Below are 23957 nucleotides of genomic sequence, written 5' to 3'. Positions count from 1 at the left end.
TCTAGAAGTGTGTGGATATTAGAGATGCAGTGAGTTTTTGGCTGATCAGCCGCTGCAGATAGCTTATGCTCTGTAATGGAGCCTCTCATGTGTGGCTTCAGTCAGTGTTGAGATTCTCTTTTAAATCTGGAAGCATCAACTACTGATGTTGAAATGTACATCGTTATCGTTCAATATGGAAAATAACTATCATGATTGCAGTTTTGCCATATCACCTAGTCCTTTTATACACACACACACACATGCTCATTTAGGCCCCGTTTACACTAGTGCGTTTTAGTTTGAAAACGCATAAGTTTTGCTACGGTTACGCCATCCGTCCACACTACGCCGGAGTTCTCGAGCGCCGAAAACGGAGCTTTTTGAAAACGCTGGAGAGGCCGTTTTCATTCTGAAACGCTGCTGCTCCGTCTCAGTGTGGATGGGGAAAGACGGAGACATCTGAAAACAGAGGCGGGGCTGCAAACGTTCGCCTATCTGATTGGGGCTTTTCCTGAATATTAAGTAGCCTAACACGCACAGTTCAGTCTTGCATCCTCTTCTTGTAAGTTAAGACTTCGCAAGTTTGATCAAGGCTGCAGTCTCCCCCTTCTCAGTTTGATATGGAAAACATACCGAGGACACGCGTGAATCTTCAAAGGGAACAGTGTACTGTATAACTTCATTCACATCACCTTGGCTACGTTGTTTCACTTTCTCAACAATAAAATGTAAACATGATTTAAGGAACTGCCTATTTTCATTTTAATATTAGCAACTTAACAGACAGCAGAAATGTTGAGGCGTCGTGCTGCATATATGAGCGTCATCTTCACTGTGTGGATATTTATAACAAAACGGAGCCGATAACAACTGCCTCCTTTCAATTTCAGTGAAAATACGAAACACACCCTCTCTTTTGCTGAATATCAGTTTTAATAATCGATAATTATAAAAGTATAACATACAATAAGTTTATACATTGTAGAAAATAAAGGCAAGCGATCAGTCAATGTACCTGGATTAATCATTAACTTATCTTTGCGCTTAACCAAAACATGTTACCCGTGAACAAGTAACTTAATAGATTCCAATGACCAAAGTCAGGGAATATGTCGTTAGATAAAGACAACAACATGAATGAAATATCACGTTTAGCAAATATAGTGAGATTAGATCCAGCGGGAGATGCGTGATGAGCAGTCCGACAAGCAGAGCTCTCATCTGGGTAGAAATGCTGGAGCGCTTGCCCGAGAGTGTGTGTGTGGTTACGTGATGTGCGTTTTCAGCGTTTTGGTGTGGACGGAGAGCTGTTCAGAAACGCTGGGTAAAACGCGAGTGTGGACGCGGATCGTTTTCATTCTACAACGCCGTTTTAAAACTAAAATGCACTAGTGTAAACGGGGCCTTAAGCACATGCACGCATATACACACATTTACATTACATTTAGTCATTTAGCAGACTCTTTTATCCAAAGCGACTTACAAATGAGGACAAAGAAGCAATTTACACAACTATAAGAGCAACAATGAAGAAGTGCTGTAGGCGAGTTTCAGGTGTGTGAAGTGTAAGAAGCAAAACATTAGTCATTTTTAATTTATTATTTATTTTTTGTAATACAGTTAGCAGTAGACCCAGAGAGGCAATTGCAGATTAGGAAGGGAAAATTAGGACATTTAAATACACACACACACACACACACACACACACACGCGCACACTCAGAAATATTGTCTATATTATGCTTGTCTAAATATTGTGTGTGTGTGTGTGTGTGTGTGTGTGTTTTCAGAATGTGCTCACAGAATGAAGAAGTGTATCCGCTGCCAGGTCACAATAACAAAGAAAATTCGACAAGGTAAATATAAATGTTGCTCAACATGACCTGCTTACAATTCAACATCAAACACATATGTGTATGTGTGCATATATACAGTTGAAGTCTGAATTATTCGCCCCCTGATTTATTTTTGTTCTTGATTTCAGTTTAACAGAGAGCAGATTTCTCCAACACATTTCTAATCATAATAGTGTTAATAACTCATCTCTAATGACTGATTTATTTATCTTCTCCATGATGACAGCACATAATATTAGACTAGATATTCTTCAAGACACTAGTGTTCAACTTAAAGTGACATTTAAAGGCTTCACTAGGGTAATTAGGGTAACTAGGCAGGTTATTGTATAATGATGGTTTGTTCTGGAGACTATTAGAAACAAAAAAAAAATAGCTTAAAGGGGCTAATAATATTGAGCTTAAAATGGTGTTTAAAAAATTAAAAACTGCTTTCATTCTAGCCAAAATAAAACAAATCAGACTTTCTCCAGAAGAACAAATATTATCAGACACACTGTGAACATTTCCTCAATCTGTTCAACATCATTTGGGAAATATTTAATACAGAGTAAAAAAATTCTGGGGGGAATAATTCTGACTTCAACTGTATACATGTAAATATTATAGGTGGGCATAGATCTTTTTTTTTAATCTAGATTAAACTAGATTAATCTTGAAATTAATCTAGATTAAAATGGCTCATTTGAGTTCTGCCGAAGGCATTCAGAATATGTGTGCTACCCAAATAATAAGTCTTTGAGACTGGGTTTCTCAAGCCAGGTGGCGCATTAGACCAGGGACCCATCTCCCTGTTTACAATATGCATCACAAACTGCTGGAGAAACTGTTCTACTCTGATATTTGGTGATGAAAATAAATGATGTTATAATTGTGTTTACTCACTGTTTATTCAGGTAAACATATATGTTGATCTATCGGCCTACATAAGCTCCCAACAGCTATATTTAATCACCTTAATCCAAATAAAGTCATCACTGAACTGAACAGAAATGGAGCTAAGACATGGGGAGTCTGCAGATATTAGTGGAGTTACTGAAGTAAACAGCGCAATCAAACTATTACCGTCTTTACACAATATTCCGCCACAAGATCCACACACACGGCTGTCAGTAAAGGACCCTACCGGACTGCACACACAAACACAAACACACACACTCATCGTAAATTGTGGAAGTTTTTTCTTTCCATTTGCTGTGCATTATTAAACTCCATAACACTCTCGCCAGTCCTCACTCCTTATCTGCGTCTAACACCACAGTAAATATCAAGTAAAATATCATAACTCTGAGAATAGATTAACGGCCATATTTTTTTTATCGCGCGATAAGAGTCTCGCATTAACGCAGCACGTCAACGCTGATAATGGCCCACCACTAAAATATTTATATATATAAACATATTTATATAAATATGTATATTTGCATGCATCGTCATGTTGTTTTCTCTGTGGCCCCAGATCAGACGGAGGTGGAGTGCAGCCCGAGCTCGGAGAACTCAGAACAGCACCACCTGCTGGAGCAGCTGCAGTCGCGCTACAGACAGATGGAGGAGCGCATCACCTGCCCCATCTGCATAGACAACCATATACGGCTGGTGTTCCAGTGTGGCCACGCCTCCTGCATCGACTGTAGCTCCGCCCTCAAGACCTGCCCCATCTGCAGACAGACCATCCGCGAGAGGATACAGCTCTTCGTCTGATGCTAACGCTAACGCTCACCGTTAATGCTAACACTCTGAACATCAGCGCTAGCCATGCCGCGCCGTCCTCCGTGAGGCACTGCGGGATGCAGATCAGCTCTGACTGGCCGGCCAATCACTGCGTTGCGTTTTGCATATGGGATATTGTGCTGTTTGATTGACTCTGAGGATCAGATACACACTACAGAGACTTTCTTACCCAGCATGCACTTGGACATGAAGCAACGCATCCTGCCATATTTTACCCTAAAATACAAAAGAGGAAGGTTCGATTATTAGTGCCGCTTTCATTCTTTCTTTATAATAATATTTCCCAAGTGATGTTTAACGGAGTTCACATATTTTCAGCAGAATTTGCTCATATATTTATATTTTTATTTTATTTTGTTTCGTTTTGTTTAATTAATATTCAGGATCATCAATATTAATATTCATGAACAAAGACATTTTCACAGTATTTCTTATTTTATTTTTGTCAGGAATTTATTAAATTATTATTAAAAATCAATGTTCAATATTATTAGTCATGTGCCAGGATATTTTCACTATATTTTCTATTATATTTGTATTTTATTTTGATCAGGAGTTTAATGAATTATATATATATATATATATATTTGTGTAAATATTCACTATTATCAATATTAATATTCACGAACAAGGACATTTTCACTTTATTTCCTATTTTATTTTATTTTTTATTTTATTTTGGTCAGAAATGAACAAAATTATTATTTTGTTTATTTAATATTCAATATTATTAATATTAATAGTCATGAACAAGGACATTTTCACTTTATTTCCTATTTTATTTTATTATTTTACTTTGGTTAAGAATTAACTAAATTATTATTTTGTTTAATAACCATTCAAGATTATCAATATTATTAGTCACGATCAAAGATATTTTTACTGTAATTTCTATTATATATATATATATATATATAGATTATCAATATTATCAATCAGGATGTTTTTGACTGTTTTAGTTACCCATTTAGTTTTATTTTATTTTTCAGGAATTATCTTTATTTTTTTAATATAAATATTCCATATTATCAGTATTAATATTCAAGAGCAAGGACATTTTCACAGTATTTCCTGACTTATTTTATTATTTTACTTTGGTCAGGAATTGATATTATATATTAATAATTTATTCATATTCAAGATTATCAATATTATTAGTTATGATCAAATATATCTTTACAGTAATTTCTATTATATATGTATATATATATATATATATATATATATATATATATATATATATATATATATATATATATATATATATATATATATATATATATATAATTTTCTTTTTTTCTGGTCTGGAGTTAACTAAATTTATTTATTTTTTTATTAATATTCAAGATTATCAACATTATAATTCAGGATGTTTTTGACTGTTTCCCTTTTTAGTTTTTTTAGGAATTATCTTATTATTTTAATATAAATATTTAATATTATCAAGGACATTTTCACAGTATTTCCTGTCTTATGTTTATTTTTAAATTTCATTTTAGTCAGGAATTAAATAAATCATTATTATTTTTAATCAACATTCAGTACGATCAATATTATTAGTCATAAGCTCTGACATTTCTCACATTATTTCCTATTATATAGAAAGTCTTTCAGTTTGGCCGCAATTAACAAAATAATTAGTAAAAGAATCAATATTATCAACATTAGCACTTTATTTTCAATTATTATTTGCACTTTAAGCTGAATGCTAGTATCTTACAATGAGTAACTAGTGAAATATAATGTGCCGTCATCATGCCAAAGACCACCTCAATTATTTATTAGAGGTTAGCTATTAAACTTATTGTTTAAATATGTGTCCTTTAAACAGCACTTGGGAGATATTACAAAAATAATTAATATTTCACATGAGTAATTTCATATTAAAGTCAATATTATTCAACTCAATGTGGTGCAAAATATGTTTAGCATTGTTTTATTTGATAACGTTCTCACGGTCTTCAATGCATATAATAACATCTATATTTATTCAAGCGTTTATACTAAATATTTATGCATCTGTATAGAATCATCGACTAAACCACCGCAGTTTTTACAGTAATATAAGTCTAACAACACACTTCTTGAGTGCGTTTTTACAGTCACAATTTAAAACAACGTTTCACTAGTTAATATACATACCAACATGAACTAATTATGAACAATAGCATTTATTAATAATCAGAATGCATCATTTACTAAGGCATAATTAAAGTCTAAACTCATGCTAACAAGATTTACATTGACTAAACATGAATAAATACTGTAATAAATGTATTGTTCATTGTTTATGTTAGGAAATACTCAAATGCAACAACTTCTATTACAGGAGTTTGGTGCAAATATCTAAAAGCTCTTACATTAAGCAGCATTTATTAGATGAGCATTTATTTTCAGACATGAAGAGTCAAAATGAAGTGAGTTTTTGATTAAAACAAGCAAAATAATCTGCCAAAGGGGTGAATAAATTAATATTATACATCCTTTAGACATAACATTATTTCACTCACCCCATTGACACATCATTTTGCTTGCTTTAATCCAAAACTCTCTTCATTTTGACTCTTAATGTCTGAAAATAAATCAATATGTTGTGCTCATCTAATAAATGCAAGAATTTTGAGATATTTAGACTAGAAACGAGCCCAAAACCCTTCATAAGACGAGCGTTTTAACTTGATTTTGGGGTGAAATATGAGCATATATGGAGATAACACTATAAGCCAGATGTCTGAGGCTCATCCTGATGGTGGCGCTACTATTCTGGGGTGTTGTTGTACAGATGCCTGTACCGTATGCCTGTGCCGTACAACACATATAATAATACCAACAACACAAGCTACAGATATACAGTACACACTGCATGCTGGAGAGCATTTAATCGACGTCATATATCGTGTGTGTGTGTCGCAGTTACCATTGTAGTGTTATACGTGCGGACGAACTCTGCTTTCTACCCATGTGTGAGAAGCTGTGTGTGTGAGAATACACTGCAAAAATGCTCCTTAGGGTCCTGTTTCTAGTCTAAATATCTGAATATTTGTAAATTAAGAAGCGTTTATTAGGCAGGTGAGCAATATTGTGTTGCTTTCAGAAGCAGCGAGTCAAAATTAAATGAGTTTTTCCACGTAAATAGTCATTTTAAAGTCATTATTTTGCTTGTTTTAAGGAAAAGCTCTCCTCATTTTGACTCATTATTTCTAAATCAACACAATATTTAGTGCTTGTCCTGAAAATGCTTCTTGATTTAAAAGTTTTAAGATATTTGGACTAGAAACTCTTAGGAAAAGCTTTGTTTGCAGTGTGTAAACGTCACAGAATGTGTTTTTAATCCAGAAATGTTGGCGTACTTTAATTGAGGAGTGTGTTTATTAGACTGTTATGACACCGTTATAAACATGACATGACGTTCAGATGTGAATGAGATTTTATGCATGCTTATAACAACTGTTATTGGTGTCAGTTTTGTCATTTTAAATGCAAAGATGCCATCGTTTGTTATGACAACTTGACATAAATACATCACAACCTGTTTTTGTTCTTGTCAACTTGACGTTACCAAGACAGCAAAACAACAGCAACAGCATCATTAATATATTTCTAGACCTCGACTATGGTGGGACAAGCAGAATTAAATCATGAAAATGTCATTTAATATTAATGATCCTGTTATGAAACTACTTGACAGATTGTCGACGCTTTACTGAGCGATTTTAATGACAAATTCAGTTTGTTCCACTAAAAAGTGACTATAAAACACTTCTAATGTCCTCATGACAATCATGTTTATGACAGATTTATGACAGTTGTCTTAAACATGACATTGCTGAGCGAAAGACACTAGTACAGTACATCAGCTAAAGCCTTTCCAGTCCTCTTAGTGTGGATGACGGAGAGAATTGAAAACCGTAGTGTGGACATGGAGCGTTTGTAGACCAAAATGTATCCGGATTAGTGTACTGTAGGTGCAGCTTTAATAACAGTTGTTATAAGCATGCATAAAATCACTGTGAATATACATCATAATAACATAACCGTCTTCTAAACACCTGCTTCAAGTGAAGTCTCTCAGTGTAAACTCTGTAAACTTTACAGAAGGCCTCCACAGGCACTGCATGATGTCCGTCTGATGAAGAAGATGTGTGTGTGTGTGTGTGTGTGTGTGTGTGTGTGTGTGTGTGTGTGTGTGTGTGTGTGTGTGTGTGTTATCCTCATCTCCCCGCCCCCCTCGCAGTAGTGCTTTGCCTAGATCTGTTCTGGGATTGACTGATCGATTGATCGATTGCTTGTTTTGAACATATCCAGGAGCTCTTCCAGAGATTACACATGCTAGATTTAGAAGAAAACAAGACAGACTGAGAATAACCAGAGTCTCTATTTCCTCACCCTGACTCAACAGACCATCTCTGAGGGAGAATCGTGGAAACGAGTGCTTTATTACGCTGTTTTACGCTAATGAACACTTAAAGGGATCGTTCACCCAAAAATGGAAACTCTGCATTTACTGTTATTGAGTTTCTTCCTTCTGTTGAGCAGAAAAGTAGTGATTGGATCATTTTACCAACCTTCGAGTCTGAAAATTCACTACTGCATTTTCTAGGAGACTATTTCTGCAGTCGTTATTGTATTTTTCGCAACTAATATAATGTAAAATATTGCGTTAGAAGGTTACTCACGGTCAGGAGGTGGATTTTAGCTCAAATATCCAAAATATTCCTCATACCCGACATGAATTAGAAGCGTACAGCCTGAGCTCACGAGGAAACGTAACTATTTTATGCATTCGTCAGAAAAGCTGCTTATTTCTACGAATTCGTACAATTTATTTCGTGTAAAAAACATTGACTTCTTTTAAAAATGCGTTCCTCCAAACCCCACCCCTAACCCCACCCCCATTGGCCAATGAGAAAATTGTACTAAAATTCGTACAGTTTAATGAGTTAGCAATTAAATGAATAAGTTACGAATTTCTGTGAGATATTGTTGATGTATTAGCTCCTCCTCCTTGTGTCGTGTATTCGTCCATGAGTTACAGGAAGTTTGAATCATTTTACCAACCTTCGAGTCTGAAAATTCACAACTGCATTTTCTAGGAGACTATTTCTGCAGTTGTTATTGTATTTTTCGCAACTAATATGATGTAAAATATTGCGTTAGAATGTTGCGTTTGGTCAGGAGGTGGATTTTAGCTCAAATATTCAAGATATTCCTCATACCCGACATGAATTAGAAGCGTACAGCCTGAGCTCACAAGGAAACGTAACTATTTCATGCATTCGTCAGAAAAGCTGCTAATTTCTATGAATTCGTACAATTTATTTCGTATGAAAAACATTCACTTTTTTTAAAAAATGTGTGCTGTGTTTGGTCAGGTGTATTTCACTCAAACAAGTTAGAAGGGTCCTATCTCAAAAGGAAACATAACTACTGTAGTTTACCTATTTATCAAAAAAGTGGCTAATTTCTACGTAGTCATACAATTTAATTAGTATAAAGAATGTTCAAATTTTTTAAAAAAATGTGTGCCCCCAAACCACACCCCTAACCCCACCTCCACTGGACTATGAGAATCATAAAAAAATCATGCTTAAAGTCATACAATTAACTACGAATTAGCAACTAAATGAAAAAAGTTACGCATTTCCGTAAGATAGCGTTGACGTATCAGCTCCTCCTCGTGTGGTGTATTTGTCCATGAGTGATGGGAGATTTGAAACTTTTGATTTAATCTTTTTTTGACTCAAACTGAGGACTCGACAAATAAGCAAATCAAATCTTTTTCCAGCTCTGACTGCATATGATTGGCTTCTGCCTTTTGCGTGATGAACATACGACTCAAACCTGACAAGACTCAAAAAATTAACCAATTTTGTCCTCCTGCGCCTAGTGTGCATGCGATAATAAACGAATCACTCCCTGAGATGATTCATCCTTCCCGAGTTCGAGTTCAAAATTAACGAATCGTTAAAATATGACCCATCACTATTTTCGAACGCTTAAAACTTGTAACCATTGACTTCATTAGGTTTTTTTTTTTTACCAAGGAATCAATGTTAAAAATGTTCATCAACAGAATAAAGAAACTTGTTAAGGTATATAACCACCTAAAGGAGATTAAATAGTGCGTAATTTAAGATTTTGGGTGAACTGTCTCTTTTAAACGTTTTCACAAAAACAACAAGAACAATAGATAAAATATAATAATAAAACATGAGAAATAAAAGGGTGAGTAAATAACACAACTGCGTTTTCTGGGAGAACTACTTCTGCAATAGTTATTGTATTTCGCCTACTAATAGGATGGGAAATATTGCGTTTAGAAGGTTGCGTTTGGGCAGGAGCCATATTTTAGCTCAAATATCCGAAATATTCCCTGTTCCTGATATGACTTAAAAAGTATCCAACCTGATCTCACGAGGAAACGTAACTATTTGTGTACTTTATGCATTCGTCAGGAAAGTGGTTAATTTGTATGTTTCTTTACGGTAAAAACATACAAGTTTAAAAAAAAAGTGTGCCCCAAAAGCCACACCCCTAACCCCACCCCCACTTGCTAACGAGAAAATCGCACTTAAATTCGTACAAATGTTTAAACATATGATTTTTTTTAAAAACGTGTGGCTAATTAGAAAATTGTACTAAAATTTAACAATTAAATACAAATTAGCAACTAAATGAAAAAGTTACGAATTTCCGTGAGATAGCGTTGACGTATCAGCTCCTCCTCTTCGTGTAGTGTATTAGTCCATAAGTGTTTTCGTTTTCAGAAGGGCTTTACTGTGTGCATTTATTGTTAATGTATTCGTCATTCTGTGACGGGCTCGTTTTATAGCTCCCGCGTTCGGGACGGCCAACGAAAATCTGAATGTCTCGCTGTACGCCAGCCACTGCACAGTTTCGCAGCGCGTCAGAAATACAATGGCGGTATTAGTGCCAAAATTTGTCAACGTGTGCGAAATAGCACACACAAATATATATTAATAAATAAATAAATATATATAAATATATAGATACATACAAGAGCATCATGTCCGTATGAAGCCTTTGTAATATTTTGGTTTAACTTACCAGTCCTTGTTACGACAGGACTAATTATGTTTCATAATATGTTGAAATTTAAAATTTGTGTAGTTTTTTTTTGTTGTTGGTGTTGCTTTTCTAATGGTTTACTATGAGATATATCAGTTTTTAGAGTAGAAGGACAGTGTGTCGTCTAGTTTTATTGCGCTTATCTGCTAACAGCTCACAGTATACCCTGTTGTACATGCTCATCGACTTCATATTTTCGTTAATTATAATATATCAAAGTATCTTAGTTTGCGACAAATAATGTAAATGACCAAAAAAAATCGAATTATTGTGTAATTAGGAAACCTGCTAGTATTAAAACAGACCGAAAAGTGAAGGCTAATTAATGAATTAATTAAATTTGCAAAAGAATGGAGAAATGCAGCCGCTGAATGTGTGTTGTTGCCGTCAGAATTCATCTAGAGGTGTGTGTTTGTCCAGTAGTGTCATCATTTGTGCTGTGCTGAATGGTTGAGGAGTGTGAGTTGTTAGCAGGTAAGGAGAAAAACATGCTAATGAGCGACTCTGCTGGGTTTTACTTTAAGGAATCTGTATGTCCGATTATTTAAGCAAAAAATGTGTGTGCAGTTGAGTGTGTGGAGTTCTGCTGTTGGCCTTACTGTCCATCTCCTGTATTTATTTTGTTGTTTTTGTCACCTTTTTTCAAGTTTTACTCTGTAAAAATGTTTTGCAGTAAATATTGAACCGTTTTATAAGCAGATGTATGGGTTCTTTTCTTTTCTTTTTGAGAGAGAGAGAGAGAGCGAGAGAGCTGCAGTGGCGGGACTCTAAAGATCTCACCAATAAATCAAATCAACAATGAGTGTTCAGAGTGACTTGGCCTGATTTCAACTATAAAAACAAGAAAGTCACACGTCTGCTTCTTTATTTACACTAACAGCATTTGTAGTCCTGAAAATACTTTGTAAAACTGGTTGGAAAGTGCAGGTTTATAAACCCAACACCGCCACGTCTCCATTACAATGTGCAAGATATTTCTGTGACAACATAGACGTTGTTATTGTGTGAGTGAAAAACGTTTGATTTGGTAATCTATCATTTAATTCTAGCCAATGGCAGTCGCTTTCTCATGTCTCTGGGTGAAATATGCTTAGCCACACCCCTTAAACCATTAGTTGCTGCAAGCTACTAGCAGCTGCCTAGCAACCACTCAAAAAACCTTAGCATCCGCCTATCAACATCTTAACCATCTTTAATATTCTAGCATCACCTCAACAACCGCCTAACAACACCATAGCAACTACCTAGCAATGCCTTAGCAACCGCCTAGAACACCTAGCAATGCTTTAGTAACCAACACCTTAGCAACCGCCTAGCAATGCCTTAGCAACCACTCAGAACATTTGAGCAACGCTTTAGTAACCAACACCTTAGCAACCGCCTAGCAATGCCTTAGCAACCACTTAGAACACTCTAGCAATGCCTTAGCAACCAATCAGAACACTCTAGCAATGCCTTAGCCACTGCCTAGTAACCACTTACAAAACCCTAGCAACTCCCTAGCAACCGCTTAGAAATCACTCAGAACACACTAGCAACATCTTAGCAACCACTTAAAACACCCTAGCAACATTTAAAAACCACTCAACTACCTAACAAATGCCTAGCAACCACTCAGAACACCTTAGCAGCTTCCTAGCAACCACCCAGAACACCCTAGCCACTGCCTAGCAACGCCTTAGCAAACACATTAGAACACCCTAGCAACCACTCAGAACACTATCAATGTCTTAGCAAACCAACTAGCAGTCACTTAGAACTCCCTAGCAACCCCTTAGCAAACACATAGAACACCCTAGCAACACCTTAGCGACCACTCAGAACACCCTGGCAACCTATTAGCAACACCTTAGCAACTGCCTAGCATCCACTCAAATCACTATAGCAATGCTCTAGCAACTGCCTAGTAGTCACTCAGAACACCCTTGCAACATCTTAGCAACCACTCAGAACACCCTGGCAACCTATTAGCAACACCTTAGCAACTGCCTAGCATCCACTCAAATCACTATAGCAATGCTCTAGCAACTGCCTAGTAGTCACTCAGAACACCCTTGCAACATCTTAGCAACCACTCAGAACACCCTGGCAACCTATTAGCAACACCTTAGCAACTGCCTAGCATCCACTCAAATCACTATAGCAATGCTCTAGCAACTGCCTAGTAGTCACTCAGAACACCCTTGCAACATCTTAGCAACCACACCTTAGCAACCGCCTATAAACCACTTAGAACACCCTAACAAACACCTAGGAACTGCCTAGAAACCACTCAGAACACCCAAACAAACGCCTAGCAACACCTTAGCAACCACCAAGAACACCATAGCAACTGCTTAGCAACCATTCAGAACAACTTAGCAACCACATAGCAACACCTTAGCAACCAGCTAGAAAACCATAGCAATGCCTTAACAACCATTCCGAACACCCTAGCAACTGCAAAGCAACACCTTAGCAACTGCCTAGCATCCACTCAAAACACCCAAGGAAAGCCCTAGCAATCACTCAGGACACCCTAGCAACATCTTAGCAATCACTCAAAACACCCTAGCAACCGCCTAGAAACCACTCAGAACACCCTAACAAATGCCTAGCAACACCTCAGCAACCACTCAGAACACCCTAGCAACACCTTAGCAACCACCTAGAACACCATAGCAATGCCTTAGCAATCACCTACCAACTGCCTCAGAACACCTCAGCAACCATCTAGCAACGCCTTAGCAACCACTCCAAACAATCTCGCAATGCCTTAGCAACCGGCTTGTAGTTACCCAGAACACTCTCAAAACCCATTAGCAACAACCTAGAACACCATAGCAATGCCTTAGCAACCCCTCAGAACACCCTTGCAACTGCCTAGCAACATCTTAGCAACCCCCTAGCAAGAAACATGCAAGCAGCTGATTCAAACTTCTCAAAAATTATTTAAATTATTCAAACTTAAAAAAAATAAAGCCCCGCCTCCTACTCCATATTCTGTTTCAGTTTAAAGCGTCATCAAACTGAAATAAAAGTCTGCAGCAACTTTTAGTTCACAAAGAGTTTAAAGTGTACGTATTAGTGTCTTAACAACTATGCTGTTTAAAAAAAAAAAAAAAAAAAAAATATATATATATATATATATATATATATATATATATATATATATATATATATATTTCTAAGAGTGTAAAAAGGTGTATGAGTGATCAGATTTGCGTGAGGGACTCATGGGAAGTGTAGTCCAGGATGAGTGTGCTGATGGCGCCCTCTTGTGGACAGTGGAGGACCTTTAAGACAGCCTTCATCAGCTGGAGCACTTAAAAATCTATTAAGATAATATTTGTTTTGGTAATTATGCATTATATGTATGTATACCCTATAATTAAAAACAAATGTATATTATTTATATGTATTTAATCATCTCAGACTGGTTTCTTGAACATGACAATGAGTTCACTGCACTCAAATGGCCTCCACAGTCACCAGAGCTCAATCCAATAGAGCAGCTTGAATAATACTTGGTATAATTACTGATTTATAAGAATGTAAGGGTTGGGGAGGGGCTAGACATTTATAAAATACAATATAGTGTGTAATTTAGTAAATAATATAAATAATACTCGGTAAATTTACAGTTTTTACATTGTTTTACTGTGATGGTTGGGTCTGGGGTTGTGGTCGTGTAGTTAGACAATATATAATTAAACGAGTAATTTTAATAAATAGGCAGACTAATACTCGGTATAATACTGTTTTACATTACGGGGTAGGGTTAATAAAATACTATTTTAGTTTGTAATTTAACAAATTATATGAATAATATTGGGTATAAGTGCTGTTTTTACATTACCGTGAGGGTTTGGGATGTGGGTAGATGTTATTAATATACGCTGCTGCTGTATCCCTTCTAGCAACAACCGATCAACGGTTTTAGGGGAAGGGCGGGAACGTGCGTCAGACGTCACAGACGCGCTGTCGCCGTCGCGTCGCAGTGTTATGACGCGTTCAGAGCTCGCCATCAGAAAGTTGCAGCACATTGCTAAAGGCAGACACACACGCGCGCGAGTGACAGCAGCGGCTCTGCGCGTTCGGTTCCGGCGCTCGCGACGCGCCCGTGACGGCCGGTAGAGCTACAGCCGGTGTTTACCCGCGACCGGGAGAGTGTGTATGTGAGTGTGTGTGTTCGCTGAAGGTGAGCCTCTAACACACACTTCACCACACAACACTGTAAACACTACACACATGCTGGGGGACTGTGTGTGTGTGTTTGTGTCACCCAGGCTGGCTGTGTGTGTGTTCTATATACTATCAAACGCACACACATAGTACACAACGCTGTTTAAATGTGTGTGACGTGATTGTGTGTTTTGTTTAGCGCTGTGTGTGTGTGTCTGTGTGTCTATGATTCTCTCTCTATCTCTATGTGTGTGTTTGTGTGTCTCTTTCTGTGTGTATGTGGTTATAAACACACACATATTATAAAACGCCCGCAGCTGCTTGAATGTGTGTGAAGTGATTGTGTGTTTTATTTATTGGTGTGTTTGTGTCTGTCTGTTTCAATAATTCAGTTCAATAGTTGCGTTATTGGCGTGGCAAATGTTATAAATGTTTTGCCAAAGCGTTTTTGATGTTTACTTGTATAATAAACATATTATTACATAATAAAAACACAGTAAACAGTGTTAATAGTAGTATTAGCAAACATTAAAGTAATAAAAATAAAAGCAATGAAAGAAAATAATAATAAATCAGAATAACTGTACATTCAACAATCAATATTTAAGAATAATTTGAATAAATGAGCAGTTCCAGCATTATGGATGTGACATTTGCAGTAAACACTCAAAACATAAATTCACATAGAAAGTAAATGTTAACATTATATTGAAATGTTTGTTAATATTTTACAGAACAACTGACCACAGAGGTAAAGGACCAGAAAAATACCAATCTGTAAACATGTTTTGTACTTAAATGAGGAAAATGAACATGTGTTATGGATGAGACAAAAAATGTCTGCGAGATTACAGTATACAACATACTTTGTCGAAATTCTGTGAATTAAGCTGCACAACCCAAAAGAAACATTGCTTATCAAAAAGATATAAGTTTTCTTTATAAATCAAAAATGATTGGTTTTATTTCATTTAATATTTTCACATTTATGAGGAAAAAGTGTCGTCATGGATGTGACAGATGTGAAATTCCCACTGATGTGACTTTGGTAAATCAAATATAATAGTTTGAAAACATTGACAGATGCATTTTTGAGTATTTCTAAAGTACTGTAAAATACTTCATAACACAAAAAACGTAGAAATAGGTTCTGTATTTTGGTAAAAACGTGTTTTTTATGGCAATGTGGATATTAGCATGGAATATATATATATATATATATATATATATATATATATATATATATATATATATATATATACACACACACACACACACACACACACACACACACACACACACATATATATATATATATATATATATATATATATATATATATATACACACACACACACACACACACATATATATATATATATATATATATGTGTGTGTGTATATATATATATATATATATGTATATGTATATATATATATATATATATATGTATATGTATATATATATATATATATATATATATATATATATATGTATATATATATATATATATATATATATATATATATATATATATATATATATATATATATATATATATATATATATGTATATATATATATATATATATATATATATATATATATATATATATGTATATATATATATATATATATATATATATATATATATATATATATATATATATATATGTATATATGTATATATATATTCCATGCTAATATCCACATTGCCATAAAAAAACACGTTTTTACCACGTGTTTATATATATATGTATGTGTATATATGTATATGTATGCGAGTGTAATATAATAATCATCAATGCAATGTCTATGTTTTTCTCTGACACACATGGCATGACCAATGTTAGATGATAGTGGTAAAGTTAGTGTTATATTGGGATATTTAGACATTCTCCTTAATATTATTATGTCAGAAAAGTATTCTTTACAAATTCTAAATAGGGAAATCATATTGGCAGCCAATGACGATCAAAGTACAGCATAGTTCACAGTCAGTTGATGTTGTTTACAAGTCATACTGGCATGCTAATTCCGATTGAATATTCAAAGTAACATGCTAAACAATATAGAGTCTGCTAAATAAACGAATGTGCCAATATAAAACCTACTTTACCTCTATTGACACACGTGTGTTGCCAAAGCATTTCTGATGTTTACATTAATTAAACTGAACAAATGAAAACTATTGGCATAGTAACAGCGAAGGAAAACACACACACACACACACACACACACACACACACACACCATAACTACCAGCATATTTAAATACGCACAATTAATAAAATGATGTGTTATAAACCGTATATTTAACAATCACCTTCATGTGATTGATTTCTAACAGTGTTGAATTGTTGTTGAACAGGTGTGATGGCGTCTGCAGGTGAGGGCGGTGTGGACTCTAAAGCGGAGCTCAGTACTCTGCTGGAGCAGTGGGAGAGAGAGCAGCAGGGGGCGTCCAGCGAGCTGCTCAACATACTCACCAAGTAGGAGAAACCTGTGTGTGTGTCTGTCTGTGTGTGTCTGTGTGTGTCTGTGTGTGTCTGTGTGTGTCTCTGTGTGTCTCTGTGTGTCTGTGTGTGTGTGTGTGTGTGTGTGTGTGCGCGTGCGTGCGCGTGTGTGTGTACGTGTACAAGTGTGTGTGTGTGTACGTGTACAAGTTTGTGTGTCTTTATTCCCTGACTCTATATTTTAAATGTCAAACACTGACTAATGGACAGACGGCTGCTTCTCACTCAGGGCTGCTGTTTATGCTAATGAGGGAGAGATGGGCACTAGTGGGCGGGGCTTTCCCCCTCTGATGACACGTACAAAGGGAGAATGTCAATCACAGTGTTTCTGCATCAAGTCTGATTAGAAAAACACAATTCACTACTGTTGACCATTAGAAGCGGCTTATATTCACACACTGCGGACACACGACTGGGTTCAAACCCTGCATAAAGGTCATTTCTGCATAATAGATGCACTTTTAATTTCTTCCACGCAGCATTAAACACTTGGATGTCAATTTTGACTGAAATATGACAGAAATCTTTGCATCTCCAAATTGGTGAACTCAGTGACTTCATTCTCCAGTAATTCTGTGCTCAAATTAAGACATTAATGTTAATAACTCTCCTAATCTGTGCAGGATTTCAGAGCTTGTTGAAAGAGAGACGGAGGAGTATCATAAGGCAGATCCTGACCCGTTTGATGATCGCCATCCAGGTCATACTGATGCTGAGATTGCATTACTGTTTACAATATTTATCTTATTCATATGCTGTAATAATAATAATATTATCTCATTTTTGTTTTGCTGTATAGGCCGGGCAGACCCAGAGTGCATGCTGGGACACCTGTTGAAGATATTGTTCAAGAATGATGATTTTATGAACGCGGTAAGATGAGTGTGAAAGAAAGAAATCATTTAATGACTGTTAAAAGCTTAATCATGACTTTTGTTTTGGGCTGATTTTATATATTGAGTTGTTTGTTTAAGGAGATTGTTATTTTATACACGTTTAGTTTTTTTAAAATATTTCCCAAGTGCAAGTAATGGAGAGAATATTGTTTTACGAACACTTTTACACATAATTAAATTATTTTATATGTATCGTCACCTTGGAATTATAAGGTTCTCTCTGCGTTCTGAATGATTTTGTGATATTGAGCTTTAAAGATTTTGCATTCCGTATAGCAAACAGTGTGTGTGCAGCATTAGTTTTTGTGAATAAAAAGTCTTAAAGGGTCATGAAACTCCGTCATTTCAGCAGGGTGTTTTCACACCTCTACTTTGGAAAAAGTCCGAAAAGTGGGCGTGTCCAGCTCTGTATAGGGGGAGTGTCAGAGGAAGAAAAGTGGGATGGTGTGGGAGTGTCTATTTGGGTGCGCTGAATTTTAGAGTCAAAAGAGTTTAAAAATACATTTAGCATTTAGCGTTTTTACCACGTGTTTATATATATATATGTATGTGTATATATGTATATGTATGCGAGTGTAATATAATAATCATCAATGCAATGTCTATGTTTTTCTCTGACACACATGGCATGACCAATGTTAGATGATAGTGGTAAAGTTAGTGTTATATTGGGATATTTAGACATTCTCCTTAATATTATTATGTCAGAAAAGTATTCTTTACAAATTCTAAATAGGGAAATCATATTGGCAGCCAATGACGATCAAAGTACAGCATAGTTCACAGTCAGTTGATGTTGATTACAAGTCATGCTGGCATGCTAATTCCGATTGAATATTCAAAGTAACATGCTGAACAATATAGAGTCTGCTAAATGAACGAATGTGCCAATATAAAACCTACTTTACCTCTATTGACACACGTGTGTTGCCAAAGCATTTCTGATGTTTACATTAATTAAACTGAACAAATGAAAACTATTGGCATAGTAACAGCGAAGGAAAACACACACACACACACACACACACACCATAGCTACCAGCATATTTAAATACGCACAATTAAAATGATGTGTTATAAACCGATGTATATAACAATCACCTTCATATGATATTGAGTGATATTGAGCTTTAAAGATTTTGCATTCCGTATAGCAAACAGTGTGTGTGCAGCATTAGTTTTTGTGAATAAAAAGTCTTAAAGGGTCATGAAACTCCGTCATTTCAGCAGGGTGTTTTCACACACACAGTAGAAAGTGATGGTGTTTAACCTACATGGACATCTGTAGTCGAATTATTTGCCAAATTATTAAATGCTGGACTTTAACTGCAGTTTGGCTCTTTCATTCAGGGAATTCATTCATGTCCCTCGCGACAAACGAGATATTTGATTGGAGGAACTGCTCTAAGCGTGTATTTTTCATGCAATGTTTGATACCGCATGACGAATGAGAGAAAAAAAAACCCTCTGCATTTCCCGGAAACTTAGATGCACACGGCAGGTAGCGTCAGAAAGTCGCGTGTGTTATTTCGGTCACTAAATGCGGTAAAAACCCTACACGAGATTAAAGTTTGGTTGTGGTGCTAACATGTTTACACTCGGTGTAATAGTTAGTTCGATACGAACAAACTGAATAAACAAAGAGCACTGGTCACTCACTTACCAAATCTGTAGAGACAGGACAATCACCAGCAACTAGAGCCGCGTCTTTATTAAGAGGAGACGAGCAGCGAATCCGGATCTCAGCGTTTGCAGATGAGAACAGCTCTCAGGTAAACAATAATCCTCCTTAGACACGTAAGTTATTGTTGTCGAGCGTCGCGTACACTGTTAATCCACACGTGACTCCAGCTGCGCTCTCACAGAGAGAAAATGAAAACAAAACTTCACTGCAGCAAACTATAAAAGCAACACTTCACGCTTGTTTTGCCAACACAACGTGGCGTCTCTGTCGTCTAAACACTGTGACAGTAATGAATATTAATGAAGTTGCACAATAGAGCGCGCTGATTGGTTTGAACCAAGCTTTACTCATGCATTAATGCATCACACTGTAAGACGTAATAAGACACACTCTGGCACAGACGCCCAGTCTGCACGCTGGAATACACGCTATTATCTCATGACCGTGACGCAGCTTCAAAAATTAGTTTCAAACCGGAAGTACCAATTTGCTTGAAATAACACAAAAACAAACAATTTACACTTTTTAGTGAAATATAGGTGTCCTGATAGTGTTTTTAGCAGTGTGGGACACATATACCACTGTCAACAGCTCAAAAAATGTGTTTTGGTGTTTCGTGACCCTTTAAAATGTAAACAGCTTAACCAGTTAAGCTCTGGGGCTATTTGGGGTAATTCCGCCTGAATTTGGCCTTCCGAATTAAAAAGCTTCCCATACCCACATGCAGTGGTGTAAATACAAAAGTTTGGTATCATTTAAAAGGAAACCCTTTGAAATTTCATAAAATAGAGTTGAAATTGAAAACAATTGTTGTATATATTGTCTGTGTTATAATAAACACACAAAAAAAGGTGCTTTTTTTTTTAATAAACTGAAGTTTGGAAATGTGCAACTCACTATTGAAGAGTTCTAGCACCCTGGAAACAATTTTATTTCTTTCCAGCAGGTGTCAGCAAACACATTTTTTTTCTTTATAATAATTTATGTGAGAATAATTCCAACTGCAAGGAGGAAAAATGCCATTTTTTTATTTTTATTTCCGCTTACCTATTTTTGAAGTCTCCCCATAGCCTCAAACAGTATAATTAGTGCAATATCTCAATGTCATTTTACAGAAAACCCTTTGAAATTACAAAAAGAACTGCTGAAAGTGATAAATATTATTATATATGTTGTCTGTCCTATGATGAACCACCTCAACACAAACCGCTTTTAATTTTTTTTTGTTCTAAAGCCTGATTTAGAAAGTGTATAACTCAGGCCCTGTATGCTCCATCAAACTGCAGATTGCTTTAATTGTTACCAGCATTTGCCAGGAGACACTAGAAAAAAGAATTTTGTTTTTATTATGTAATATGCATTAATTATGTTAGTTCAACCGAAGGGTGGGAAATCACAAATTTTTTTGCTTCTGATCTGTGACTTTTACACATTCTGTTTTGGAAACCCCTCTTCCTGTTTGTCATGCAATATCTCAGTCACTGATTGGCTGATCAAGGCTCGCGATACATCAGCGTAAAGCTGAGATATGTAATACATCTGGATAGGTCGAAGCTATCATATATTCGAGAATTTTGGAATATTATGACCCTAATTTGTTGCGTTTGGCACTTACAAGACACAGCAGGGATTTACTGACGCACACTTCCTCAGAAAACGCTGAAAATGGACTCATTTTGCAGAGGACAACCTAAGGTAAAAGATGATGTAGCTTGTTTGGCTATCTGTGCTAGCTCCGGCAGCTCACGGAGCAAATGATCAATAAATGAAAACAATACATTTAGGATCAATAGGCAGCCCCAGATAGCACAGACAGCTGTCATCTTTTACCTTATGCTGTGCGCTTCAGGGCCATTCTCCTCTGTTTTTGAGCTGATGTGCATCAGTAATGCTTTTATATGTCTTACGTGCTCCAAACACAGTGAATTATGTTTGATCAAACTAAAGAATAGTGAAATATGAAAGCAATGATCGCTCCCTGTGGCTTGTACAGCACCTCTCATCAGTTGGAATGCAATAACTTCTGCATAGATTATAGTGGAGACATTTTTCTTTTTTCCTATGATTACAGACATGTGCAGGAACCACCAACATTAATTACAGCATGCTAGACCACACAGAACTTTTATACCTTTATAAAAATATATTTTTATAACAAAATACCCAATTTTTACCAAATAATACCAAATTTTTGCATTTACACCTGTGCATGTGGATTTGGGAAGCTTTTAAATTTAGGTAGGCAAAATCCAGGTGGAAATCCCCAAATAACAGCAGAGTTAAAATACTCAATTTTGACTAAAATGTCAGATATAAGCTTGTAATTCTGAGGTGATGATATACATCATGACACTATTCTGCATTGTGTCAATAATCAAATCCATCTAAATGAGTAATCCATGTGTGGAGAACAGGCTTGCGGTTTGTTTTACGGTGTGTGTTGTGTTGTTGTAGCTGGTGAACTCGTATGTGATGAGCAGCCGTGAGGTGCCGCTGAACACTGCAGCCTGCCGACTCCTGCTCAACATCATGCCGGGACTCGAGACGGCCGTCGTCTTTCAGGAGAAGGTCACACACGCATGCACACGCACACATATACATTCACACACAGAGGCACACAGAGCTTTACAGATCACATCACTAGACTTTCTGCTGATCGATTGAGACTCGCTGCTGTTTTCCATTCATCTGTCTTAAACTGGAATGATGCACAACAAATGTTTAATTCACAGTAAACTGAAGCTATTATTAATGTAGAATCATGCAGAGGGCTTGCATTTACATTTAGCCATTTAGCAGATGCTTTTATCCAAAGCGACTTACAAATGAGGACAAGGAAGCAATTTACACAACCAAGAGCAACAATGAACAAGTGCTGTAGGCGAGTTTCAGGTCTGTAAAGTGTAAAAAGCAAAACATTAGTCATTATTATTATTATTATTTTATTTATTTATTTTGTTGTAGTTAGTGGAGGAGTCAGAGAGGCAATTGCAGATTAGGAAGGGAAGTGGAGACTAAATAGTTGAGTGTTTAGTGGTTTCTTGAAGACAGCGAGTGACTCTGCTGTTCTGATGCAGTTCGGGAGTTCATTCCACCAACTGGGCAGATTGAGCGCGAGAGTTGGGGAAAGTGATTTCTTCCCTCTTTGGGATGGAACCACGAGGCGACGTTCATTCACAGAACGCAAGTTTCTGGAGGGCACATACATCTGCAGAAGTGAGTGCAGATAAGAAGGAGCAAAGCCAGAAGTCGCTTTGTAGGCAAACATCAGAGCTTTGAATTTGATGTGAGCAGCAACTGGCAGCCAGTGCAAACGGATGAGCAGCGGAGTGACATGTGCTCTTTTAGCTTCATTAAAGACCACTCGTGCTGCTGCGTTCTGAAGCAGCTGAAGAGGTTTGATAGAGTTAGCTGGAAGCCCGGCTAGTAGAGAGTTGCAATAGTCCAGTCTGGAGAGAACAAGAGCTTGAACAAGGAGTTGAGCTGCATGTTCAGATAGGAAGGGTCGGACCTTTCTGATGTTATAGAGTGTGAATCTGCACGATCGAGCAGTTCTAGAGATGTGGTCAGAGAAGTTTAGTTGGTCATCAATCGTTAATCCAAGGCTTTTCATTATTCTGGATGCAGTAATGTTTGCCCAGTTTATCTGGATTGAGAAGTTATGGTGTAGAGTCGGGTTGGCAGAAACTACAAGCATTTCCATTTTCGCGAGGTTCAGCTGAAGATGATGATCTTTCATCCAGTGTGAAATGTCTGACAGGCAGGCTGAGATGCGAGCCGGAACTGAGGGATCATCAGGATGAAAAGAGAGGTATAGCTGGGTATCATCAGCATAGCAGTGGTAGGAGAATCCATGTCTCTGGATGACTGATCCTAGAGATGTGTAGATGGAGAAGAGAAGTGGCCCAAGAACAGAGCCTTGAGGTACCCCAGTGTTTAGATGCTGTAGGTTGGACACCTCTCCCCTCCAAGACACCCTGAATGACCTGTCAGAGAGCTGAGATCTGAACCATTGTATAACCGTGCCTGCAACGCCCAGT

At 36.5% G+C, this 23957-nt stretch overlaps 3 protein-coding genes and 1 long non-coding RNA gene across 11 annotated transcripts in view; 3 read left to right on the top strand and 1 right to left on the bottom strand.

Moving 5' to 3' along the window:
* mib2 (MIB E3 ubiquitin protein ligase 2) overlaps positions 1 to 4627 on the top strand; it is a 58076-nt gene extending 53449 nt beyond the window's left edge. For 3 of the 4 annotated variants that reach the window (XM_087263513.1, XM_087263514.1, XM_087263512.1), the window contains 2 exons: positions 1772 to 1837; positions 3297 to 4627. In XM_087263513.1, the coding sequence (XP_087119639.1) occupies positions 1772 to 1837; positions 3297 to 3538 (308 nt within the window). In that variant the 3' untranslated portion in view covers positions 3539 to 4627. 4 annotated transcript variants of the gene reach the window in all.
* The window catches only part of mmp23ba (matrix metallopeptidase 23ba), a 568642-nt gene that overhangs the window by 84308 nt on the left and 460377 nt on the right, over positions 1 to 23957 (bottom strand). The window lies entirely within an intron of this gene.
* LOC147835841 (uncharacterized) lies at positions 4961 to 9077 on the top strand. Its single transcript, XR_015498647.1, has 2 exons — positions 4961 to 6957; positions 7552 to 9077. It is a non-coding gene; the product is annotated as an uncharacterized LOC147835841 (long non-coding RNA).
* dcaf1 (ddb1 and cul4 associated factor 1) overlaps positions 14666 to 23957 on the top strand; it is a 35481-nt gene continuing 26189 nt past the window's right edge. For 4 of the 5 annotated variants that reach the window (XR_015496780.1, XR_015496781.1, XR_015496782.1 and 1 more), the window contains exons 1-5: positions 14666 to 14837; positions 17193 to 17313; positions 17961 to 18037; positions 18137 to 18210; positions 22372 to 22485. Coding sequence is in view for 1 of the 5 variants with exons in the window: in NM_001442737.1 (NP_001429666.1) it covers positions 17198 to 17313; positions 17961 to 18037; positions 18137 to 18210; positions 22372 to 22485 (381 nt within the window). In the remaining 4 variants the exon portion in view is untranslated. The remainder of the gene's footprint in view (positions 14838 to 17192; positions 17314 to 17960; positions 18038 to 18136; positions 18211 to 22371; positions 22486 to 23957) is intronic. The other variant, NM_001442737.1, reaches the window with a different exon arrangement.

This window comes from Danio rerio, chromosome 8 (assembly GCF_052040795.2).
Source record: "Danio rerio strain M-AB ecotype USA chromosome 8, GRCz13ab, whole genome shotgun sequence".
Classification (NCBI taxonomy): domain Eukaryota; kingdom Metazoa; phylum Chordata; class Actinopteri; order Cypriniformes; family Danionidae; genus Danio; species Danio rerio.
Note: the sequence above shows the minus strand (reverse complement) of the source record. Positions and strands in the feature narration are given on the sequence as shown.